This window comes from Arabidopsis thaliana, chromosome 4 (assembly GCF_000001735.4).
Source record: "Arabidopsis thaliana chromosome 4, partial sequence".
Lineage (NCBI taxonomy): Eukaryota > Viridiplantae > Streptophyta > Magnoliopsida > Brassicales > Brassicaceae > Arabidopsis > Arabidopsis thaliana.
The window spans coordinates 5,896,295-5,920,514 of NC_003075.7; the positions used below are offsets into that span (position 1 = coordinate 5,896,295).

General features: G+C 35.3%; 2 protein-coding genes, 2 long non-coding RNA genes and 2 pseudogenes across 10 annotated transcripts; 3 read left to right on the forward strand and 3 right to left on the reverse strand.

The window, feature by feature from the left end:
- Nucleotides 1-2,466: 2,466 nt before the first annotated feature.
- AT4G09300 (LisH and RanBPM domains containing protein) lies at nt 2,467-4,728 on the forward strand. 5 transcript variants are annotated; one of them, NM_116998.4, is made up of 7 exons: nt 2,467-2,553; nt 2,670-2,716; nt 2,785-2,944; nt 3,520-3,626; nt 3,708-3,827; nt 3,902-4,058; nt 4,268-4,720. In NM_116998.4, exons 2-7 carry the CDS (start codon nt 2,714-2,716, stop codon nt 4,393-4,395), a joined length of 675 nt encoding a protein of 224 aa, NP_192668.2. In that variant the 5' UTR covers nt 2,467-2,553; nt 2,670-2,713; the 3' UTR covers nt 4,396-4,720. The 5 variants fall into 5 exon arrangements, with proteins under 5 accessions (NP_192668.2, NP_001328626.1, NP_001328623.1 ...); NM_001340615.1 differs by having other exon boundaries at nt 2,487-2,716; nt 4,268-4,728; NM_001340616.1 differs by lacking the exon at nt 2,467-2,553 and having other exon boundaries at nt 2,614-2,716; nt 3,523-3,626.
- Nucleotides 4,729-6,518: 1,790 nt separating this feature from the next.
- On the forward strand, nt 6,519-9,155 carry AT4G09310 (SPla/RYanodine receptor (SPRY) domain-containing protein). The gene is made up of 9 exons (NM_116999.4): nt 6,519-6,914; nt 7,253-7,411; nt 7,568-7,703; nt 7,854-7,930; nt 8,004-8,145; nt 8,289-8,357; nt 8,447-8,503; nt 8,575-8,661; nt 8,740-9,155. The coding sequence occupies exons 1-9, from the start codon at nt 6,655-6,657 to the stop codon at nt 8,944-8,946; spliced, it is 1,194 nt and encodes a 397-aa protein (NP_192669.2). The 5' UTR covers nt 6,519-6,654; the 3' UTR covers nt 8,947-9,155.
- Nucleotides 9,156-9,352: 197 nt separating this feature from the next.
- On the reverse strand, nt 9,353-12,559 carry AT4G09313 (annotated as a pseudogene; the record flags this gene model as incomplete). Its single annotated transcript has 1 exon — nt 9,353-12,559.
- Nucleotides 12,560-17,737: 5,178 nt separating this feature from the next.
- AT4G09316 lies at nt 17,738-20,299 on the reverse strand (annotated as a pseudogene; the record flags this gene model as incomplete). The annotated part of the gene is made up of 1 exon: nt 17,738-20,299.
- An 892-nt stretch (nt 20,300-21,191) lies between these two features.
- Nucleotides 21,192-21,435, forward strand: AT4G05705. Its single transcript, NR_141896.1, has one exon. It is a non-coding gene; the product is annotated as an other RNA (long non-coding RNA).
- Nucleotides 21,436-22,352: 917 nt separating this feature from the next.
- On the reverse strand, nt 22,353-22,554 carry AT4G05710. The gene has a single exon (NR_141897.1). It is a non-coding gene; the product is annotated as an other RNA (long non-coding RNA).
- Nucleotides 22,555-24,220: the final 1,666 nt, after the last annotated feature.

Below are 24,220 nucleotides of genomic sequence, written 5' to 3' on the forward strand. Positions count from 1 at the left end.
TGTTTTTTTAAAGGCTTAAAACGACGTAGTTTTAATAACCTATATATAGACATACGGTTTGCGAAATCTATACACGTCTAAAAGTTATATTGTGAGTGACTTTTGAGATCGCAATTTTGACTGCATTTATTGTTGATATTGCATACGAATAAATATATATTGTGAACATTGCATTATGGGTTTCTTCATCTTCTTAGGAAATTAGGTATATTAGCAATCTGAAATCTCTCTTCACGTGAACTATTTTGTTTATCAGCACTGACAACATTATCTTTGGCCATCGTCAGCAATTTGTAGAGAAAGCAAGGGCTCATTCTCATCGTAATTCATCTATTCTTCATCGAGGAAAGCTTTGAGACGAGGTGTGGGATGGAGGAATTGAGCGTGTTCAGACTTGGATTTGATCCGATTGTAACCGCTCGCGCTGTTTGTCTAGTTTTACGATTACGATTCTGAATAATCAAGTTGTTAGATCTCACAATGTTATTGTTATTTTCATACCGGTACTATATTGTAAGTGTATTTTCATACCAAACAAATTTGTAAGATATTTTCATATCTAAAATGCATCTTTATTTGAATTTTATACCCAAATTTAAGAAAACGCGTAAAATTCAGAGTCAAATTAACAGAAGTTAGTCAACACCGTGAAGATTTTGAGTCAGCGCACACACTGTGATAATGACGTGTTTAAAACGACGTCGTTTTGCAGTGTTGGAATGTAAAATTTTCAAATTTTTGCAAAATACGGTTTCGAACCCGTGTCCTCTTTGTCTATAGAGAGGGTGTTAAACCATCTCATCCCACAAACTTCATTGATTATACACCAAACGTTTTAATATATAAAGGTAACGATTTTTCTTTAAAATGAAGTGTCTAGCCATTTTATCTAACACAACTTTATCGGTTAGATGCCAAACATTTTAGTATATAAAGGTAACAGTTTTGTGATTTTAAATTAAGGTAAAACCCTCTGTTTATACCAGCAATGTAATACCCCTGAAGATGACTAGCAATCGGACTGAAGGTCGCGAACGTAGAAGTGTGACCGTGACTTTCAAAATCTTTCGTAAAGAAAAATTTGATGGAATAATGGGTAAACTAGCACTACCTAAAGTGATCATAGATCAAAGGAGGCTAATCAAAAGAGTTATAGAGCAATCACGAGTGAGTTCAGATTTATTGGCTATCGCTAAGAGTCATGAAGCTTCTGTTAGTGTACCAGATGCATCAGATGTAGGAGTTAATTCTAAGTTCAGAAGTGTTGTTGAGAACACCAGGAAGCTTCTGTTAGTGTAAAAATATATTTTTGAATATATGTTGTATGACTCGATTTGGGCATTAGGCCTGGCTAGCCGAACACAAATGTATTTTGAAGTATTTTAAGATTAATAAAATGAGTTTTCTTAAAAGCCTTGTATATCTCTGATATTAGTCTTGTCCGGACTAACACAACTTGCGAATGTGGTACGGGTTGAAAAGCCTTAGGCCATGTTCGAGAGGAACGATGTTCGCAGATGGACTGACCTTGGTACTGGAGGTGTTCTGGGAACTCAGTCGGATTGTCTACGAGCGTCTTAGGTAACGCTTCCGGATTCGTTCTTAGTTTTAGAACGGTTCGGGGTGTTACAGTCGGTCCATATAAATCTCTAACTAAATTGTTAATGAAAATCACCTTTAAGTATAAATATTAAGAAAAAAGGCTCCTTCATTAATAATTACGCTTAAATATATCTCGTTTAATAGATATATTGTGTTAATGCTTATTAAAAATGTTTAAAACTTATATTCTTAAAAATTGCTAATGTCGATTTAAAAATTCCAAGATAGTGTAATCGTCATCCATTATCGTGCTTATATTTTATTTCAAATTCATTTAGTTACTAAAACTATACATGTTGATTTTTATTGTTATACGTAATATATGATGCGATATCTTAATTATATTGGTTTATCATTTCAGTTTTGCAATTTATTGTACCATGTTTTTAATGCTAATTTAAAGCAAACATGACATTCTCTTATATCTTAAAAAAAATATACATATCATCTTTTAATAAATCAAAATACAATAATATTTATTTGATAACAGACGTTTAGGATTCTGACGATACTATAGACGAATGAGTTTTCTGGTTAAGAGATGGAGGGATGTAAAATAGAACTATAAATATTTGTGTGTTTGTTTTGTTAATAGTTTAAAGATTTTAAATAAACTGATTAATATTTAAGGGTTTTTGTCACTAAAATTTCTTAGTTAATAGTATTATTTATTATTAATATAATTAATGGTTTTAAAATGGATATGTAGAGGTTTTTTTTTCATTAAAATCCTTTTCCATAATTACAAAACCTATAAATTGAGATTCGGGGAAAATAATATCTAAACCAATTGAACAGTCTCGGTTAATTAACGGTTCGATTGAAACCGGTTTTAATAAAGAAGGGGGAAGATTGAGATTTTTGGTAGCCAAAACAAAAGAATTTAGAAAGAAGCCATTTCGCTCCAAAGTCTCCAGAATTTTCCTTCTCATTCCCGGAAAATTTCTACAGGTATTTTCTGGGGAAAACGAAAATTACGTCAAATCTTCCGTAAACATTACGCTATTGCATCGCGCATCCGGATTTTGAACTTTGACTAAAGATCTTAATTCTAATTTCTTGTTCAGTTCCTTGGATTTGCTCGATTTCGGAAGAGAACGAAGAAGATAGTATGGTAATATCTTCATTCAACTTCAGCGATCTTGTTCTTAGTATCCTGATTGGATGAATTTGTTACTTCAGGAAACTCCGAAGATCGTAGTAACGAGTGAAGATTGGGAATCGAAGCTAAGTGATGTGGAAATTTTGATAGAAGACATGAACAGACTCGTGATGAATCTTCTTGTGGCTGAAGGATATAGAGAAGCTGCTGAGAAATTCAAAGAGGAGTCTATAACTATGCGTATCCTCTCTGATGATGATTCATGTTTAAACTTGTGAAAGAAATTTCTTTGATTCTTTCTTGTTCTGATGATGGTGATGATGATGCTTGTGAAAGTCTGGAAGAAATTTCTCAGATTCGTTCTTTTATGGTGATGATGATGCTTGTGAAAGTCTGAAAGTAATTTCTCAGATTCTTTCTCTTATGATGATGATGTGATTCGTGTTTAAATTATATGATGATGCTTGTGAGAGTGTGAATGAAATTTCTCAGATTATTTCTCTGATGATGATTCGTGTTTAAACTAGTGAAAGGAATTTATTAGATTCGTTCTCTTCTGATTCGGATGATGATTCATGTTTAAACTTGTGATTTGTGTAAGAACTTTCTCAGATTCGTTCTCTTCTGATGATGATGATTCTTGTTTAAACTTGTAAAAGAACTTTTGTTAGATTCTTTCTCTTCTGATGATGATGCTGCTTTAAAAGTGTGGAAGACATTTCTCAGATTCGTTCTCTTCTGATGGTGATGATTCAAGTTTAAACTTGTGAAATAACTTTCTGCTTTCAGTTCTTTTTTCCTTTAACCAGAAACAGCAGAGGAAGATCTTGCTAGCATGAATGAGCGATTGGAGGTGATAAAAGCTATCGAATCCCGAAATCTCGAGGATGCAATTGAGAAGTTGAATGCACTAAACCCTGAGGTATATGGAGTTTCCTAAGTGCTTAAGAGAAGAAATAGTTGGATATCTCATTACTTGTTTTTTGGTTTTTGGTGTTTGTAGATTATCAAAACAAGTTTTCACCTCCACCAGCAAATGTTGATCGAGTTGATCCGTGAGAAGAAGACCGAGGAGGCTGTTGCGTTTGCACAGGAAAAACTCGCGCCACTAGCTGAGGAGAATGTGAGTCTTTAGCAGATTCATCTTATAATAGGAGATTGGAACTGGTCATAAACAAATTCTGCAATCTTATGCAGGAGGCCTTACAAAGAGAACTGGAAAAAACAGTGTGTATACTCGTTACTGAAGGTCTCCCTAACTGCCCGTCCAGGGAGCTTTTCCACAACTCGCAGTGGATTAGGACTGCTAGCCACGTAAACGAAGCAATCCATACAAGCCAGACTGGAGAAAAAGGTATATGGCTATACTTTTTACTGACACAGAAAGTGAAAAATAATGAGCTTATCTACCAAAAAACAGAACCAGTTGTTTATGATGGCCAAAAGTGTCATAATTACAGTCCCTAGTTGCTCTCATGTGTCTTTCAGATTTCCAGCTCTTGAAACTTTGTCAATGTACCAAGTGAGATGATGATGATGTTATGTTTTGTGAATTGTCAACAGGTCCTGAATTGGAGCGCTTGTTGAAGGAGCTGATTTGGACTCAGAATCAACTGGATGAAAAAACAGTCTATGTGTATCCACGCATGAATGATTTTTCCACTGGCCAGCTCATATACCGACCAGAATGATTCTTCTTCCCTTTCAACAACTAACGGCTCTGCAAAAGGGAACATATATAGTGATATATAACTGATCTGTCGCAAGAACATGATGACCATTTCTTCCTAGTGAGTATTTTGAGTGAGGGGGGAGTTTTTAGCCTTGCTCTTATGATTTAGGGATTTTCTTATTCATGACAATATTGGACCCCTAGGTAGTACTAATAACAAGAGAGGGTTTTTGTTTTCAAATGTTGGTTTACTGGTTAGGCTTTTATTCTCCACCATGGTATGGTTCCTATAAAGCTACATAAGAATTCATTTTGAAGTTTGTTTGGTGTGTGACCGAAGAACCAAAAAAAAAAAAACAGTTGCTCATTCTTTGTCTACTTATCTCACTATTCGGCAATGCATATACGTCCTAATCTTTGTTTTGCTTATCTTAGTTATTCTATCTCTCTCCCTTACCTAAAAAGCTGGCTTCAAAGGACTTGACGGATCGTTTATAAAACAGACTAGTCATAAACATAGATTTATATTCGAGATGGCTTCAAATACGAATCTTAAACTGTTTATAGTATATATAGTATCTAATAGCTGCGGGTGTTGTGAAAGGGAACTTAGTGTTGACCATGGTCATGGAGTTTAACCAAGAAGTTTGTTGAACCAAGGATTCACACAATAGATTTGTTTAGAGAGGGAAAACAAATCTAGTAATTTCTCTTCATTAGGTATTCTATCCAAGACTCGATTACAAGAGGGGTTCTAATCTCTTATGAAATACATTAGGGTTTTGCTCAAGAACAGAAAAAGAATTAAAGTTTTAAAAAGGTATAGCTGCATCCATGATGGATTGCCTACGTACCCTGTGAAGGGATCAAGCCATTCGTAGTTCTCAATAGGTATAAAGTTCTATGTTTCTTGTGAATATCCCAAGATCTCCCCCTTTTTGTGAAGTCCCTAAGGCACTTTATATAGGATCCTTAAACCGCCTCCCTAGCGATATTCTTCGGAAGATTCTTATTTATCCTTAGGTCGGTTCTAGAGGATAATCGTCCTAAGGATATTCTCCTTATTCTTCGGAGGTTTTGGGGAGATTTCCTGATTTCGACATTATCTTCAAAGATTCTCCTTTATCATTTCTGAAAGTCCCATAAAAGATCCCATTTTACCGGAAATGATCCTTGGAGAATGAATGGTTTTTACAAGTCTTTGCCTCGCGTGTTCTTCACGGCTCGGTGGTCGTTTGAGAGGTGGCTTCGGGGCAAACGGTATGTACCGGCTCGGGGCGCGCTTGATGACTGTCCATTAAGCTCAGTTGGCTGTCTCCCGAGCCGATATAGATGTGTCCCGCAGCGTTCTCACGATTGGCTCGGGCTGTGTTCATATGATTAACACCCGAGCCATTTTACAAACTCTCTTCGGGACGGTCGATCGAATAAGGTCCCGAGGTGCTTTGTTCTAGGCTAGGGGCCAATCATATGTTTAACCATGAGGTGATTGTTATTCTTAGACTGTTTGGCTCGGTCTTGCTTGTGGGGGAATCCGACCCCAACGAAGTTGTACCTTGACGGAAGAGAGCACGAATGGGATCGGTGCGGGTGTCTGGAAAGTGCCTGAAGAAGGTTCATGTGATGATCAAACTCTGGAATGCTACTGGGAGTACTGACTGTACCAAAACCTCCTCCAACAGTGCCACAGGGAACAAGCAAGCCCCATATCAATGTGTGATGAAGTTGAAGGAGCAGGGTCGTAAGGTGGACTTCCACAGTTAGAAGGAGGCTTGTGTGATGGAGGAGCTCCATATCCTTCGTCATAGTACTGATTTCCGGATCTGAATAAAGAAGCATGGCATCATTTGGAAGTAAGAGATCACATGAGAATACCATCCCTAGAACCGAGAGAGAAAAGTTTATGTTAATAAATTTTTATTGTATAATTGATATTGAAAAACATTAATAAACAGTGTTCACATAAGGTGTAAATTCACCCCAAAAGCACTCTAAAAAGTAAAAACCAAAAGAGAAAAAAACATAGAAATGGTTACTTAATAATATACCGAGTTTCATCTATTTACTTAATAATATACGGTTATTTGATTTACCGGTTAACTAAAAAATATCTGGTTTAATCGTATTTATTGTTGGCAAACACAACATTGGGCGCGAAGTGGTTTTTGATGCCCTTCAACAACATTTGGGGGTTTCATTTCAATCGCATTTCTAGGGTTTCTTTCTCTACGATTCAATAGATTCGGACGAATTGGGGGATTCTGACCAGAGAGAAGCTATGGAGGAAAACGAAGAGGAAGAAGAATTGCGGCCAACGGCGCTATACACGGTCGGTGGTTCAGACGAATTTACCTTTGTTTCTCCCGATGGGCTCTCCGGTCAATACACGGGCCCTGATCACGACGGCGTAGTTCTTCAGACTGAAAATCCGGCGCCGACTAACTGTCTTGCTTACTACTTCGAGGTTCATATCATGAATGCTGGTGAAAAAGGAGAGATCGCGATTGGTTTCTCCAAGGAACACATCTATAGCGAAGGGTATCGTTTTCTTTCCCTTTCAATTCGCATTTACCACTTATTGCGTGATTTGATACTCAATACAATCATTGATTCTGTTTGATTTGGTACCTGAGACTGAGAGAACAAATTGGGAAATAGGTTTAGATACAATGGTAGATCAGTAGTTCAAATCACTGTTTCAATGGTTTGGATTCGTTACTTGGAAATAGGTTATGTGATTTGCTGCTCAATTTGATTGTGTTGGCTGTTAGATCTGGTATCTTACAAGTTAATGGGAGATTTGCTTTGTTAGATGTTTTCACCTTTCAGTAATTAAGCATTCCAATTCACTGTTTCATGTTTCTCTGTAATGTTAGATATACTGTCAGAAGCTGTGCCTACATTGGTAACAGTGGACTCATATGCTCTCAAAATGGAGATGGTGATCGAACTGTTGCTAAAGCCAGTGACACCTATACAACAGGTGATTTAGTTGGTTGCGGTATAGACTCGGTTTCACAAGAATTCTTTTTCACGTAAGTAATAACTGTTTCCCTATCTGAACATGTTTCATTACAATTGGAAAAGTAGATATCAAGATACACAATTCATTTCTTCATGTCACAATGTTTTTGACATGTCCCTGCGTATGTTTTACTTGCTGACATCTATGACTACTTCTTTGATTATAGGAAAAATGGAACTATCGTAGGGACAATCCCCAGGCAATTTAGGCGTCCTGTATACCCGACAATTGTTTTGCATAGCCAAAACGAAGCTGTCACTGTCAATTTCGGCGGACAGATTGCGTTTTCTTTTGACTTTGAGGTAAGGTCGTACTTTTCTTTTCTTGCATAGTCGGAGAATAACTATTGAGTAAGCAGAATAATATGCATCTCTCACATATGTCCATATTTGCATGTATGTGGCATATTTTTCTGATACAATATTCTATTATCTGATCCACCTTTATTTCAGCATTTTGAAGAATCATTGAGGGTTAAAAAAGAAAGGGAAATTGAAAAGATTTCCATGTCTCGCAGCATTAGTCATGGGTAAAGTGTCTTTTCCTGCCTGTTCTTAATTGTAATTCTTGTTTCTGTTTGTGCTAAAGCTTCCTTTTTCCAGGCTTGTAAAAACCTACCTTCTTCGTTATGGATATGAAGATAGCTTTAGAGCTTTTAACCTGGCTGCAAGTCGTCATACTGTTATTGCACAAGAAAATAGTTTTGATGAGTATGAATTGCATCAAAGGAAAAAGCTCAGAGAGGTACTTTTCACTGCTATGGTTATCTTGCTGTAATTTTTTTTTTATTTTTTTTCTGTGAGGTACAAAATCAACCAAAAGCAAGCTACATTGCTACATCTTTTCTGTTTCATATCGAACTGATCCATGCATTCTGTTTGTTAAAGCTTATAATGACTGCTGAGATTGATGATGCTATTGCTGCACTCAAGGATAGATATCCCCAACTTATTGAGGTGGGCTGAGTAACTAGTTAATATATCGAGTGATTCACATTGTTAACATTCCTTGAACTATTTTAACAAGCTGCTTGTATCATATGCAGGGTGGATCAGAAGCTTATTTTCTTCTTATCTGTCAAAAGATTGTCGAATTAGTACGGGTATGTTCTTTATTCCTTGTATATTTGTTACACATATCCATGGTGTGTTTCTCTAACTAACTACAATGCAGAAAGGAGCAATAGCAGAGGCTAAGTCATTTGGAAATCAAGATTTTAAAGACTTTAGGGATTCAAGCCTACTAAAAAACCTTTTCGATGTATGTAGTGATTCTCTAACTGTTAGATTAGGTTTCTCATATTTGAGTCACTAATAGTTTTGTTTTTCTCTATTTCAGGATTGCTCTGCTTTGTTCGAGTGTGAAACTATAGAAGAATCAGGTGCTGCATATCTTCTAGGAGAAACACAGAAGAACATAGTAGCAGCTGCAGTCAGTGAAGCGATTCTATCTACAAATCCGGCCACCAGAGACCAGCAATCTGCTTCACTTGAGCGAGTGCTTAGACAGTTTGAAGCCACCTGCTCACTCTATGCTCGTGAATAAAATCTTGACTTTTTCTGTTTTTCTTTTTATCTTTTCTCTTGATAGAGTCATTGTGTAAGCTCAAATGTTCTAAAACTAGCGATCATACTTTAACTTGATTCACAACTATATACGAGATTATATTGGAGCTTGAAAATTTTTATTTACAAGTATTTATCTACAAATCGGCAAATATTGAGCTGCTCATACTAATTTTGATAATTTAATCGGCTACAAATTTTAATGACATGTTGTTGTTAGCTGTAAGTTAAAATATGAAATCGAAAGTCTTTTGTTTATTGCTTTCAACTTAAGCCTTTGTGATTACAAGCTATGTCTATTTATACATCTAGATTGATTTAACCTAGTGTCTTCTTGATTTGCATAGCTGTCACTTGGCTGTTATGTGGCGTCGTTGTCTTCACATGATTCAAGAGCCTCATAGCGATTCCTCGTCGTTACTTCCGTACTGCGTGGAGATAAGGACCGCTCTGCAACTTTTCTGCTTTTGTCCTTTGTTGTTGCAGGTTGTCGTTGCACTATGTTGGGCTTGGCTCTTGGATTGGGCACTTGTTTCGGATTGGGCTTTAATGGTTTTGAGCCCAATTCCAAAACTGTGTCGTTTGGAGCTGTTCTGTTGATACTCCCCCTCAAACTTGGAGGAGGTGGGAAATCGACACCAAGTTTGAATCGGAGAGATTCGAAAGGAGCCTTGGCGAGAGACTTTGTAAATATGTCAGCGAGCTGTAGATAACCCGGGATATGATGGACGATGAGCTCACCAAAAGCTACCTGCTCTCGGACATAATGATAGTGAGTTGCAAAATGCTTTGTCCGAGCATGAAACGATGGATTCGCTGTAAGGTAAACGGCAGAGAGGTTGTCGCAGAAGAGTTCGGGGAGCTATAACTGCGGAACACCCAAATCACGAAGTAAATTGACTAGCCATGTGATTTTCGAGGCTGTATCGGACATAGAGCGATATTCAGCTTCGGTTGAGCTTTTGGCGACTGAGACTTGCTTTCGAGAAGACCAGGAGATTAAATTGTTGGCAAGAAATGTACAGAAGCCACCGGTGGAGCGACGTGTACCATGACAACCGGCGTGATCACTGACACTGTAAGCTCGGAGTTGACAATCTGTGTCCTTGTTGAATGAAATTCCCATGGTTGTTGTTCCTCTGATGTATAGGAGAATCCTTTTGAGGAGAAGAAAATCCGACATTGTAGGGGCGTGCATCTTTTGGCACACGTAATTAACAGAGAATTGGAGGTCCGGTCTAGTAAGTGTGAGGTAGTGCAGCTTACCAGCCAAACTTCTTAAATATGATGGATTGTCGAAGAGCTCGGTTTGATTAGGTGCTCTCTCAGGTTGAAGTGGCAATGGTGTTGCAACAGGAGAACAGTTGGACATTGCAGTTGTAGCTAGAAGATCTTCTACATAATTCTACTGAGAGAGAAAAAGACCTTTTGGATGAAATTGCGCCTGAATACCAAGAAAATAACTAAGTCTGCCCAAATCTTTCATCTTGAACTGCTTATTGAGCTCATTAAGAAGACTGGAGATAAGTTTTGAGCTATTTCCTGTGATGACAATATCATCAACGTATAGAAGAAGCATGATCACATCCTTGTTCTTTACGTAGACAAAGAGAGAAGGGTCAGACATACTGTAGGTAAAACCAAAATTGAGTAGGAATTTGCTGGATATGTCAAACCAAGCCCTTGGAGCTTGTTTAAGCCATAGAGAGCTTTATGTAATAAGCAAACATGATCAGGATGAGCATTGTCAATGAATCCTGCTGGTTTTCTCATGTAGACCGTTTCAGTGAGATCTCCATGAAGAAAGACGTTTTTGACATCCATTTGTTTGAGTTCCCATTGCATGATAGTAGCTAGATGAAGCACAACTCGGACGGTTGCAGATCGAACTACCGGACTATATGTCTCGAGGTAGTCTATTCCTTCTTCTTGTTTGAAGCCTTGAGCAACTAGTCGAGCTTTGTACTTATCTAATGAGCCATCTGCATTGAGTTTGATCCTGAAAACCCATTTGGAGCCTAGCACATGCATCTTTGGTGTAAGAGGAACAAGTGACCAAGTGTGTGTTTCAGAGCAATTTCCCATTTCCTCTACCATAGCAGCAGTCCATTTTGGATCTTTTAATGCTGCAGTTACTGTTTTAGGCATAGGATATGAAACTTTGTGTGTGAGAAGAGCATACCGTTGATTTGGTTTGATAATTCCTTTCTTTAATCTCGTGGTCATAGGATGAGTGGATTCTGTAGCTGAATGAAGAATGTTGGAGGTTGGTTGTTCATGCCTAGAGGATGATGAGAGAGCGTTGTTGCCAATAGGATCAAGATCGGAGCTTGCCGTACACTCAGAACACTCCTCATTTCCCGTAGACAGAGTTTCAATTTCTTCAGCATTATCTTGAGAAGGAATGATTCACAATGGTGTAACACAGACCGGTTCACTTGGTATGTCTTGATTGTTGTTATGAGGTGTTGTCTCCCCCTCTGTAATTATAATAGCAGGACTGCACTCTAATGAAAGGTTATGTTGTTGATTTTTTGTGATGACAGGGACATTTGTACCAATATTAGAGCCATCGGTTTCTTCCTTTTCCAATGGAACTGAAGAGCTTGAGAAGCCTTTTAACCAAGCGTCAAACATCTGAGTTGGGGAAGAATGCTGCAGGCCAGTGTAAGTATCAATGAAAGGAAAAGAGCCTTCATCAAACACGACATGGCGACTTAGATACACTCGTCTAGTTGGAGGATAGAAGCAGCGGTAACCCTTATACTTATCCGTGTAACCGAGAAAGATACACTTGAGAGACCTCAGATCAAATTTATTGCGAGCATAAGCACGAAGTCTAGGGAAGCAGGCACATCCAAACGTTCTCAAAGCTGAATAATCTGGTGCTTTGCCAAACATAACTTGATAAGGTGTGGTAGAGCTGTCAAGAGCTGTTGTGGGAAGGAGATTACTCAAGAGTGCTTAGACAGTTTGGAGCCACCTGCTCACTCTATGCTCGTGAATGAAATCTTGACTTTTTTTTCTTTTTTTTTCTTTTTCTCTTTTCTCTTGATAGAGCCTTTGTGTAAGCTCCAACGTTCTAAAACTAGCGATCGTACTTTAACTTGATTCACAACTATATACGAGACTTTATTGGAGCTTGAGAATTTTTATTTACAAGTATTTATCTAGAAATCGGCAAATATTGAGCTGTTCATACTAACTTTTATAATTTAATTGGCTACAAATTTTAATGACATGTTGTTGTTAGCTTCTCGCTAAACAAAATTGTTGACGTGGTAAGTTGGATGGACAGAATTTTATTTTAGACCAGGGATTAGTCCGAGCGTATATATTGACGATTGATATATATAAATTACTTCACTCAATTTAAAATTCAGTTTAAGCTTGTTGAGTATATATATAGAGATATTAATTTATTTAATAATTAAAATTTTCTAATATTTTCCTTTTTGAATTATTATTTTTGTTAATTTCGGTTAAATTTGGTTAATTTTAGTTATTTTGAAAGAAAAAAAAAAACACAACGAATATGATAATATTTTGGTTAGTTACGGTTTTCATTTATTTAAGTTTTAATCTTTACCCATTGCACATTGCACCTTAAATAAATAAAATCCCTACCCATTGAACATGCTCTAAAATGAGTTATCGACCGTCATGTTATCGATACACAGAAGGGTTATGTTGTAGGAGATTTTTCAGATTGTGGTTTGACCTGTATGTATTTGACATGAACGTTTGTCTTGCAAAAAAAAAAAATTAAATTGAGTTTTTTTTTGCACAAAAGCCTTATATTTTAAAAGAGAGTTATCGAGTGCCATGTCATCGCTACATGGGAGGACTGTATTGCGGGTGACTTTTGAGATTGTGAGATTGACTTGCATAATTCGGACTTGGATGAAAACTTGCAAACGGAATTGACTTGAAGGGTTGTTTTGCAGAAAACCCTGATACCCTAATGTTAACTAAGATATAGATCTGTTATCGTATGAGAAATGCTTTTACCATTTATTTATTAAGATTAGGTATGTAGAATCAAAATCAAGTTTATCATGATTAAACAAAGAGTTAAATTGTATTTGCTAATGGAATGTTTAAGATTTGAATTCTGTTTTAAATAAAAGTACTAAAATAAATATATAAAAGTGAGCAAAATACTATTTATAATTCAAAATTTATCGATAAGATATAGTGTGTAGAATTAAAATGCAGTTTATTGTTATGAAATAAATAGTTAAATTGTATAGAAAAATTGAATGTGTAAGATTAAAATTTGGTTTGAAAAAAGTACTAAATTAAATGTTAACAAAAACATATATTACTATTTAGAATTCAAATTTAATCGGGAGATTTGCAAAACTACCTTTTTTTTACTACCCTCTTGCAACAATACCCTTTTGTGTTGTCCATTTTTAAAAATAGCCTTTTCGTTGAACAGAATGACAACAGAAATTTTTCTGTCAAATTTTTGGCGCCAAAAAAAAAATTTCCACAAAACTTTTCTCCCACCAAAAAAAAAAAAAATCCCGCCAAAACTTTTTTTCGTAACAAATTTTTTCTCAGCAATAAAAAATGCTTTTAAAAATCCTTGTAAATTTTTTTTCGTGGGAAATAGATTTACAAAGGATTTTAATAGAGTTTTAAGATATTTACAATGGATTTTAAAAGGGTTTTGAAAGATTTACAAAGGTTTTTTAAAGATTTTTAAAGGGTTTAAAATTGTTTTAAAATATTTACAAGGGATTTTAAAGGGCTTTAAAAGATTTACAAATATTTTTAAAGGGTTTAAAGTATTTTAAAAGATTTACAAAAGATTTTACAAGATTTAAAAGAGATTTTTAAAGGGTTTAAAAGGGTTTTAAAAGATGTACAAGGGTTTTTAAAAGATTTTTAAAGAATTTACAAGAAGACCTTATAAAAACTCTTGTAAATGTTTTTAACACCTTTTAAAATCACTTGTAAATGTTTTAAAACCTTTTTAAAACAATTTTAAACCCTTGTAAAAATCTATAAAAAGACTTTGTAAATCTTTTAAAGCCCTTTAAAATCCCTTGTAAATCTTTTAAAACCCTTGTGAATCTTTTCAAACCCTTTTAAAATCCCTTGTAAATCTCTTAAAACCTTTTTAAAATCCCTTGTAAATCTATTTCCCGCAAAAAAAAAATTTCTTGCGGGAAATATATTTTTGAAAAAAAAACTTGGCGAGAAATTCTTTTTTCGAAATTTTTTGGCAGGAATTTTTTTTTAGAATATTTTGGGCAAAAAATAGTAATATTTCATTTTGTTAACCTAAAACAATATCTAAATAAGGGTAAAATGGTCATTAAAATTTAAAGAGGGTAGAAATGAAAATGGCTAAAGAAAAAGGGTAGAGTTGAAAATGGGTATCATGAAAAGGGCATTAAAAAAAAAAATCTATATAATCGATATAATATTATATTTATTTCTTATACCCGTTTTTAGGCGGACATTATCTAGTGTATTATAAAATATAAATCATTTACCATTACTAACAATTAATATTTATATCGACAATACAATTTTCCAAATTATGTATTAATAATAATTTGTTCCATTGATGGGGTGGCTTTCTTACTAATGTTTGGTTGAAAGAGAAAAACAAGCAGTAATTAAAATATATAGAAATTAATATTGCTGTAAATTTGTTGATTTACTGGATGTATGTTATTCCAAACACTAATTTTTGAAAGATAATATTTTAATAATTGTTATTAGTCATATTGAATGTTTACAAAAGATGTAGAAGAAACCAACGTGTAGCTTGGGTTCAAAACCTAGTTCTATTAATACTAAAGTTTGCTAATCATGTTTAAAGTAAAAATAGATGAATTTTATTAATCCAATCTCTATGAATTTAATATCTTTTTATATAATTTCGTATGTTCCATTGTTTATTATGTCATATTATCATTCTTCTAATTGAAATATGTTATTCTTATCATCATTTGAAAATTGTTTTTATTCTCTGGACTTTCCCATATATAACCGCTCCATTGTTTTACCTTTTAAGAACCCTAGTTTGTTCTTTCCAAGTCATTTACTATGTGGTTTTTAGATGTGGACAATAATATATAAGTTATGAAATTATCTGAATCCAATATTTTTTGAATATGTGAAACTCGGATAAACATCAAAATATCCGTATCAGAATCCGTAAAATGTTAGTAGAAAATATTTGAAGGTATAAAGAGTTGGGCAAGATGTGTTAGCGGCAATGATTTTGAATGTGATGAGAAGTAATATCTAAGAACAAGTGGTTAGATACACAATTATGTGAATAGATGATATAATATATACAACAAAAATGATTGATGAGAAGGAGATAAAAAAAGGGAACTTAGTTCCATTGACCAAATGTGTTTGCGATCACTTTTTCAAATTTTGAAGTAATTGACTACATTGTACAATTTATGTGTAATCATTCCTATAGTTTCTACATCGATTCATCATACAATCATGAGTTTTCATATATCTAGATCCTAATTACAATCAAATATATGTTTGTGAGAGGTTGTATGTGACTTTGAATAAAACACAACATCCTCCATCATATCTCTTTTGAGGATTTAAGATAATTTTGAAGATTTCTTTAGTTGAAAACACATAAATCTAAATAACATGATTTAAGTGGAATTTGGGAAGATTTTCAAACAAATCATAATAACTACTCTAAATTCACTTAAGATCATACTTGATACATATATTAATTAAAAAAAAAACTATAGACTAACTTTTTTGTTGTGAAAGTGTGTTATTTATATCTTTAACATAAGAGAATGCATCATTGGTGGTGTGAGATAAAACCATTGTGTCTTTCTAACCCACATCTAACAAATATTTTATCTAATTGGGATAATAAAAAGTGAAGGCTTAATAACACCTAAAAATGCAGCGAATATTCTAGCTTCCATGCGTCATAAGCAAGCCAAAAAATTGGAGACTATATATAAGTTCTTCTGTATAATTAGAGTTACAAATTTGTGGAGACTATATATAACTTCTTTTGCCTCCCATGCGTCATAAGCAAGCAGAAAAAAAATGGAGCAAACTTTCATAACGTGGAAAACTTGTCTTTCTTTTTTTAATACATATTTAAAGGTTTAAAAGAGTTAGGCAAGATGTGTTAGCGACAATGTTTTCGAATGTAATGAGAAATAATCTTTAAGAACAAGTGGTTATGTACAAATTTATGTGAATAGATGATAAAGTAGATACAACAAAAATGATTGAGTAGCAAGAGATGGAGAAAGAGAACTTTGCTCTATTAAAAAATGTGTTTGAGATCATTTTATCAATTTTTGAAGTAATTGGCTACATCGAATAATTTATGTACTTATATATAGTTTCTATATCAATTCATATACTTGATACATATATTATAAAAACTAAAATCCTTAAAACTACAATTTTTGTTTAGAAAATGTGTTGTGTATATCTTCAACATGAGAGAATGCATCAGAGTGGTGTGATCAAACTCTTCTAACCCAAATCTAACAAATATTTTAGGGTTTTGTGCCAACAACCCTCAAAAAATTTTTTTTTGCAACATAACCTTTCATATTAAATACATGTAGGTCAATACTCTGATATCAAAAGTCACCCGCAATATAACCACGTGCATAGATTTTATATAATCCTTGGGCGTGTATAGATTTTGCAAACAGTATAAGTATGTATATAAGTGATTAAACTACGTCGTTTGAGCATTTTTCGGAAAATAATATATTACTAAAGTGGATTGGAACCAATAAGGCCCCGATCCAGATTTGAAACCAGAAATTGGAATTTTCAAACTTAGGGTTTGATTTTGGGGATTTATAAGTGGGAATCTTTCGTTTATGTCACAACGTCGTCATATCTGGTCAATAACGGAGACTCTTTCACAACCAACGTCGTATCTGGTCAATAACGGAGACCCTTTATCTATGTATTTTGAGATAACTCAGTCGTGAAGGAGTCATAACTAAGCTGTGTGACTATTATAACTCGGCCAAACCCTGAAAGTGCTTTCCTTAAGCCATCAGTTGGTACAATCAAGTAATTAACATATCATAATCACATTCCAACTAGTGGAATCATGAAACTATCTCATATTCTATATACTTTATCCAACATCATACCCAACAACATCATTCCTAGAAGTTTGGTCAACATAGTTTGTCAATCGACACTTACCGAAAACTCAATTTATTTTTTGTTTTCATATAATAGATCTTGAAACTAATAGAACCAACAATTGGGTGGCTAGTTTGAAATCTCATAATAACATCTGGTTTCTTATAACTCGGTCAAACCACAAAATCTTCTGGCATAACTCAGCCGTAACGTATTGGTATTGTGAGGCCCAAGCCCAAGAGGGTCCCAACCAACCCAAGTAACACACAAAACCCTAAGCGTGTGTATGTACATATGTATATATCTCCCTCTTCACGCAGCTTCTTCTCACATCGTCTTCATCACCATCACTTCTTTATCTCTCATCTCAATCCCAGCCATCATCATCATCGTCGTGACACCGGAATTGAAGTCACGTTGGGGTCATGATTGTTTAACGTGGTTGGTTTCGTCGCCGTTCATCACCGGATTGTTAGGTAAGGAAAACCTATCATGGCTATGAACTATACTACTGAAATTATTCCATTTAGCAATTGGATTTGTGGATTATAACTTCAACTATTGAATTTTTGTGTGAACATGTGAAATAATGAAACAGTTCAAGTGGTAGGCATAGGATATGAAACACTTCAATAATTTCCCATTTCCTCTACCATAGCTGCAATTATTGTTTTAGGCATAGGATATGAAACTTTGTGTGTGAGAAGAGCATACCGTTGATTTGGTTTGATAATTCCTTTCTTTAATCTCGTGGTCATAGTATGAGTGGATTCTGTAGCTGAATGAAGAATGCTGGAGGTTGGTTGTTCATGCCTAGAGGATGATGAGAGAGCGTTGTTGCCAATAGGATCAAGATCGGAGCTTTCCGTACACTCAGAACACTCCTCATTTCCCGTAGACAGAGTTTCAATTTCTTCAGTATTATTTTGAGAAGGAATGATTCGCAATGGTGTAACACAGACCGGTTCACTTGGTATGTCTTGATTGTTGTTATGAGGTGTTGTCTCCCCCTCTGTAATTATAATAGTAGGACTGCACTCTAATGAAAGGTTCTGTTCTTGATTTTTTGTGATGACAGGGACATTTGTACCAGTATTAGAGCCATCGGTTTCTTCCTTTTCCAATGGAACTGAAGAGCTTGAGAAGCCTTTTAACCAAGCATCAAACATCGGAGTTGGGGAAGAATGTTGCAGGCCAGTGTAAGTATCAATGAAAGGAAAAGAGCCTTCATCAAACACGACATGGCGACTTAGATACACTCGTCTAGTTGGAGGATAGAAGCAGCGGTAACCCTTATACTTATTCGTGTAACCGAGAAAGATACACTTGAGAGACCTCAGATCAAATTTATTGCGAGCATAAGCACGAAATGTAAGGAAGCAGGCACATCCAAACGTTCTCAAAGCTGAATAATCTGGTGCTTTGCCAAACAAAACTTGATAAGGTGTGGCAGAGCTGTCAAGAGCTGTTGTGGGAAGGAGATTACTCAGGAAATTGGCAGTAAAGAACGCTTCAACCCTAAATCTCTATGGTGCTTTGCTTTGAAACATTAGTGTAAGACCCCTTTCTGTAAGTTGACAATGCTTTCTTTCTGCCAAACCATTTTGTTGTGGTGTGTGAGGACATGAGATGTAATGTTGTATACCATATTCTTGAAGATGTTTTAAGAACCGATTACTTGTAAATTCTCCTCCTCCATCACTCTGAAAAGTTCCAATTTTTGTTTGCAAAAGATTTTCAACAAGACTCTGAAACTTGATGAAGATTGAACAAAAATCTGATTTTTGCTTCAATGGATAGAACCAACAGAATCTTGAGAAATTGTCAATGAAGATTACATAATACTGAAATCCTTGAATAGATGAAAGAGGTGCTGGACCCCAGAGATCACAATGAACTCTCTCTAGAGGTCTTGAAGCAATAAAATCTGAAGAAGTAAATGGCAATCTCGAACTCTTCCCAAGCCGACATGATTCACACACCTTGCTGGTACTTTTATTGATTTGGATCGTCTTTTTGTTAGCTAAGAGCTGAAGTACTTGAGGATTCGGATGGCCTAATCGCATATGCCAGACTTCATCAGTTGCCTTGACTTGTCTGGTGGAATAGAACGTCTGAAACTTTGGGTTCTCCAACTTATAAAGTCCCTCATTTGTACTGCTTCCCATTGTCAGAACTTTGTGAGTTACCTTGTCCTTTACAAGAACACCATCAGCATCAAAGGTGAAGGAGCAATGATAGTCTTTAGTCAATTTTGACAATAACAACAAGGACTTAGCAATATCAGGGCATACCAATACATCTGTTAAAGGAAGATTACCTGATGCAGAGGGAAGGCTTGCTGAGCCAATGTGAGTGATAGGTAAGAAGTTGTCATCGCTAGCCATTACCGTGTCATTACCAAAATAAGGTTGCATCTGTTGAAGACGAGAGCTGTTGTTGGTGATATGAGTTGTGGCAGCAGAATCAGGAACCCAACCACTGTCATCTGTAACATCGGTGATGTGTAAAGCTGAGAAGGCAGTAGCGGCAGCTTCAGAGTGTTGGTAAGAGTTATCAAAGTTCTTGAGTCGGTAAACAACATCTTCATAGGTCGGACCATGAAACGCATCTAAGGAACCTTCAAGAGAAGTGATTAATGGTTCATACTCACGGGTAAGACCATGAACCATGGCGAAAACCTTCATCTTTTCGGCAATTGGACTTCCCACTGAGGCGAGTTGGTCACAGATGGTCTTGAGATAGCGTAGATACTCCTCCATGGTTTTGCCTTCTTTTGATAAATCGTGAAGACGACGTTGGAGCTCAAAAATCCGAGAGGAAGAGATTTGATTGAAGTGTTTTGCGAGATTCTGTCATACCTCATGAGATGTTTTTGAGCCCACGACAACACTGAGAATGTCTTCAGACAATGAACCAAGCAGCCACACCATAACTACTTGGTCGGAGCGAAACCAAGCTTGATATTCTGGATTTGGAACAGCTTCAGTGACGCCAGTGTCTTGGGGACCAGAGACAGTGCTGATTGGAGGAGCAAAGGCGCCATTGACAAAACCCAGAAGACCTTGTCCGGAGAGGAAGGATTCGAATTGGGATTTCCACAGAATGTAGTTACGGTCTGTGAGTTTCACCGTAAAACAGTTGGGGATGTTTAAAGATGGAAGAGTATAGAGATCCATGGATTGATCCATGGCTCTGATACCATGTAAGTTAAAATATGAAATCGAAAGTCTTTTGTTTATTGCTTCCAACTTAAGCCTTTGTGATTACAAGCTATGTCTATTTATACATCTAGATTGATTTAACCTAGTGTCTTCTTGATTTGCATAGCTGTCACTTGGCTGTTATGTGGCGTCGTTGTCTTCACATGATTCAAGAGCCTTATAGCGATTCCTCGTCGTTACTTCCGTACTGCGTGGAGATAAGGACCGCTCTGCAACTTTTCTGCTTTTGTCCTTTGTTGTTGCAGGTTGCCGTTGCACTATGTTGGGCTTGGCTCTTGGATTGGGCACTTGTTTCAGATTGGGCTTTAATGGTTTTGAGCCCAATTCCAAAACTGTGTCGTTTGGAGCTGTTCTGTTGATATTAGCTTCTCGCTAAACTAAATTGTTGACGTGGTAAGTTGGATGGACATGATTTTAGTTTAGACCAGGGATTAGTCCGGGTGTATATATTGACGATTGATATATATAAATTACTTCAGTCAATTTAAAATTCAGTTTAAACTTGTTGAGTATATATATAGAGATATTAATTTATTTAATAATTTAATTTTTCTAATATTTTCCTCTTTGAATTATTATTGTAACACCCGCCCCACCATATAGGCCAAGACGGCATGTTATTCATCTGATCTTGCCAAAAAGTTTTCTTTAAACTTTATACATGAACAAAATATTGCACATAACTCCTTACGCCTACTAACCTGAGGAAAAAGGGAAGAAAAAAAGGGTGAGTAAAGAATACTCAGTGAGGGGAATCAACTCTGCCCACTGAAACATAGAACACTTTCTAAAGCTATACAACCATCATTATAACATATAAACTTAGACACAAGCAAACAACCTAACATGATTTACTTCTAATAATACATTCATAATAACCATCTTATCAATAATAGCACATATATACATATCCTTAGGTCCAGTCATCCTCGTGACGACTAGAACCTCATGAGTGGAGGCTGGCCCTCGTGGCTCATACACTCCCATGCATCCCGGGCTCGTCAGCCTTTCTTGACCAGCATGTAACCCGTCGGCCCATCACTGTCCACATTACTAGGGAGACCACGGCCTATAGCTCGATTCTCCCCAGTCATACATACATTATACATACATCATACTCAACAATCATCAAATCATATCATCACATAATCTTATCCTATGCAATCAGATCTAAGCCTGCATATCAGGCGTCAAGATGCATAACAAAAGAAAATGATACTATGTTTCGCAAATACCATCCTCACCTTAGCCTAGTGAAGATGAAAACTCCTTTCTTTTCACTTAGACGATCTTTACTAAAACCACATGCTCATAAGCTCTAACTTAGTTCTCCTTCAACCAGGACTTGAATCCATGAGTCATGAAAGCTCCTGCAAAGCTTCAGCTCCAACCGAACTCGTTTCCCAACCAACAACACAAACTCATCACTATTTACTTCAAATAAAACTGTCCTGGAAACATACTCAGAAGTAAGGAACTAACCGTTAGAAACGTGATCCCACCGTTGAAGATGTAGATAGTAGTATCATGAATTACTCCACAAATTTACAGCATGATCGGATTTCATTACAAGCTCCAAACGTCGTCGTCAACAAGCCTTCTCGAACTGTCATTTAAGATTTCCTGGATTCACAGACTTTGCAGTTACTTATCATGAAAGAAACGTGCATAACTTCTTTAATATAATCCCGATTCCATCTCTGTCAGCGGCTATGAATTCTTCACATCGTCTTCTTTCTATAGACACCTTATTCGTTATTTGAGTCCCTCTGGTCTGTCGGGAAATCATCCTGCAAGAAACATTCTTGAAATTGTACTTCCTCTTTCCTCTTTTCTCTTCTTCTTCTTCTTTCTTTTCTTTCTTTCCTCCGACTGATCTCAACACCATCTACAAAATAGACTCATCACTGGTTTTTCATCACCATTGAATGATCTCGTCTCCATCGCCGCTTTATCTCCGACGCAACCAATCTCTTTGTTTTCCTCTAGTGGATCATGATGCTTGCTTTCTCTTTGATGTGGTGACTCTGGTGCAGCGAACACATATGGTGGTTTTGACCGTCTCCTCTATTCCTTTAAGGACCAAAACTACACTATGAAATCTCAGTTTACAAACATCGGCGACAACCTCTAACAACAACGACGTCTTGGCAACCTTGACTATCTAGCCTTTCTCTCTTTTATCTCTCTTTTTTCTCATGGAAAGCGGCTAGGGTTTATTTTTGTACGAGCTTGCTTCGCGATTCAACGGAGAAGAGGATACATACATATATACGTACATATGTGCTCAAAAATCTAAATGAAACCCTTATGTCGTTTAGTTTAAAGAAATAGGCCTTAATGGGCTAGAAGTCACATGATGCAAAATGGCCCAAACACAAGATTTGGGAGCTGGGTGTTACAATTATTTTTGTTAATTTCGGTTAAATTTGGTTAATTTTAGTTATTTTTGAAGAAAAACAAAAAAAACCACAACGAATATGATAATATTTCGGTTAGTTACGGTTTTCATTTATTTAAGTTTTAATTTTTACTCATTGCACATTGCACCTTAAATAAATGACTCATAAAATCTCTACCCATTGAACATGCTCTAAAATGAGTTATTGACCGTCATGTTATCGATACACAGAAGGGCTATGTTGCAGGAGATTTTTCAGATTGTGGTTTGACCTGTATGTATTTGACATGGAGGTTTGTCTTGCAAAAAAAAATTAAATTGAGTTTTTTTTTGCACAAAAGCCTTATATTTTAAAAAAGAGTTATCGAGTGTCATGTCATCGCTACATGGGAAGACTGTATTACGGGTGACTTTTGAGATTGTGAGATTGACTTACATAATTTGGACTTGGATGAAAACTTGCAAACGAAATTGACTTGAAGGGTTGTTTTGTAGAAAACCCTAATACCCTAATGTTAACTAAGATACCGATCTGTTATCGTATAAAAAATGTTTTTAGCATTTATTTATTAAGATTAGGTATGTAGAATCAAAATCAAGTTTATCATGATTAAACAAAGAGTTAATTTGTATTTGCTAATGGAATGTGTAAGATTTGAATTTTGATTTAAATAAAAATACTAAAATAAATATAGAAAAGTGAGCAAAATACTATTTATAATTCAAAAATTATCGATAAGATATATTGTGTAGAATTAAAATGCAGTTTATTGTTATGAAATAAATAGTTAAATTGTATAGAAAAATGGAATGTGTAAGATTAAAATTTGGTTTGAAAAAAATACTAAATTAAATGTTAAGAAAAAAATATATTACTATTTAAAATTCAAATATAATCGATATAATATTATATTTATTTCTTACACCCATTTTTAGGCGGACATTATCTAGTGTATTATAAAATATAAATCATTTACCATTACTAACAGTTAATATTTTATATCTACAATACAATTTTGCAAATTATGTATTTAAAATAATTCGTTCCATTCATGGGGTGGCTTTCTTAATTATTAATGTTTGGTTAAAAGAGAAAAACAACCAGTAATTAAAATATATAGAAATTAATATTGTTGTAAATTTGTTGATTTACTAGATGTATGTTATTCCATACACTAATTTTTGAAAGATAATATTTTAATAATTGTTATTAGTCGTATTGAACGTTTACAAAAGATGTAGAAGAAACCAACCTGTAGCTTGGGTTCAAAACCTAGTTCTATTAATACTAAGGTTTGCTAATCATGTTTAAAGTAAAAATAGATGAATTTTATCAATCCAATCTCTATGAATTTAATATTTTTTTATATAATTTTGTATGTTTCATTGTTTATTATTTCATATTATCATTCTTTTAATTGAAATATGTTATTCTTATCATCATCTGAAAATTGTTTTTATTCACTGGACTTTCCCATATATAACTG

What these genes read in the sequence shown, in the direction of transcription:
- AT4G09300 (NM_001340617.1), top strand. Translation starts at nt 2,767, where the DNA reads ATGAATTTGTTACTTCAGGAAACTCCGAAGATCGTAGTAACGAGTGAA. An exon ending in CGCCACTAGCTGAGGAGAAT is followed by an intron (nt 3,828 to 3,901) that starts GTGAGTCTTTAG and finishes AATCTTATGCAG; the next exon opens with GAGGCCTTACAAAGAGAACT. An exon ending in AAGCCAGACTGGAGAAAAAG is followed by an intron (nt 4,059 to 4,267) that starts GTATATGGCTAT and finishes AATTGTCAACAG; the next exon opens with GTCCTGAATTGGAGCGCTTG.
- AT4G09310 (NM_116999.4), top strand. Translation starts at nt 6,655, where the DNA reads ATGGAGGAAAACGAAGAGGAAGAAGAATTGCGGCCAACGGCGCTATAC. An exon ending in CGTTTTCTTTTGACTTTGAG is followed by an intron (nt 7,704 to 7,853) that starts GTAAGGTCGTAC and finishes CCTTTATTTCAG; the next exon opens with CATTTTGAAGAATCATTGAG. An exon ending in TCTCGCAGCATTAGTCATGG is followed by an intron (nt 7,931 to 8,003) that starts GTAAAGTGTCTT and finishes TCCTTTTTCCAG; the next exon opens with GCTTGTAAAAACCTACCTTC.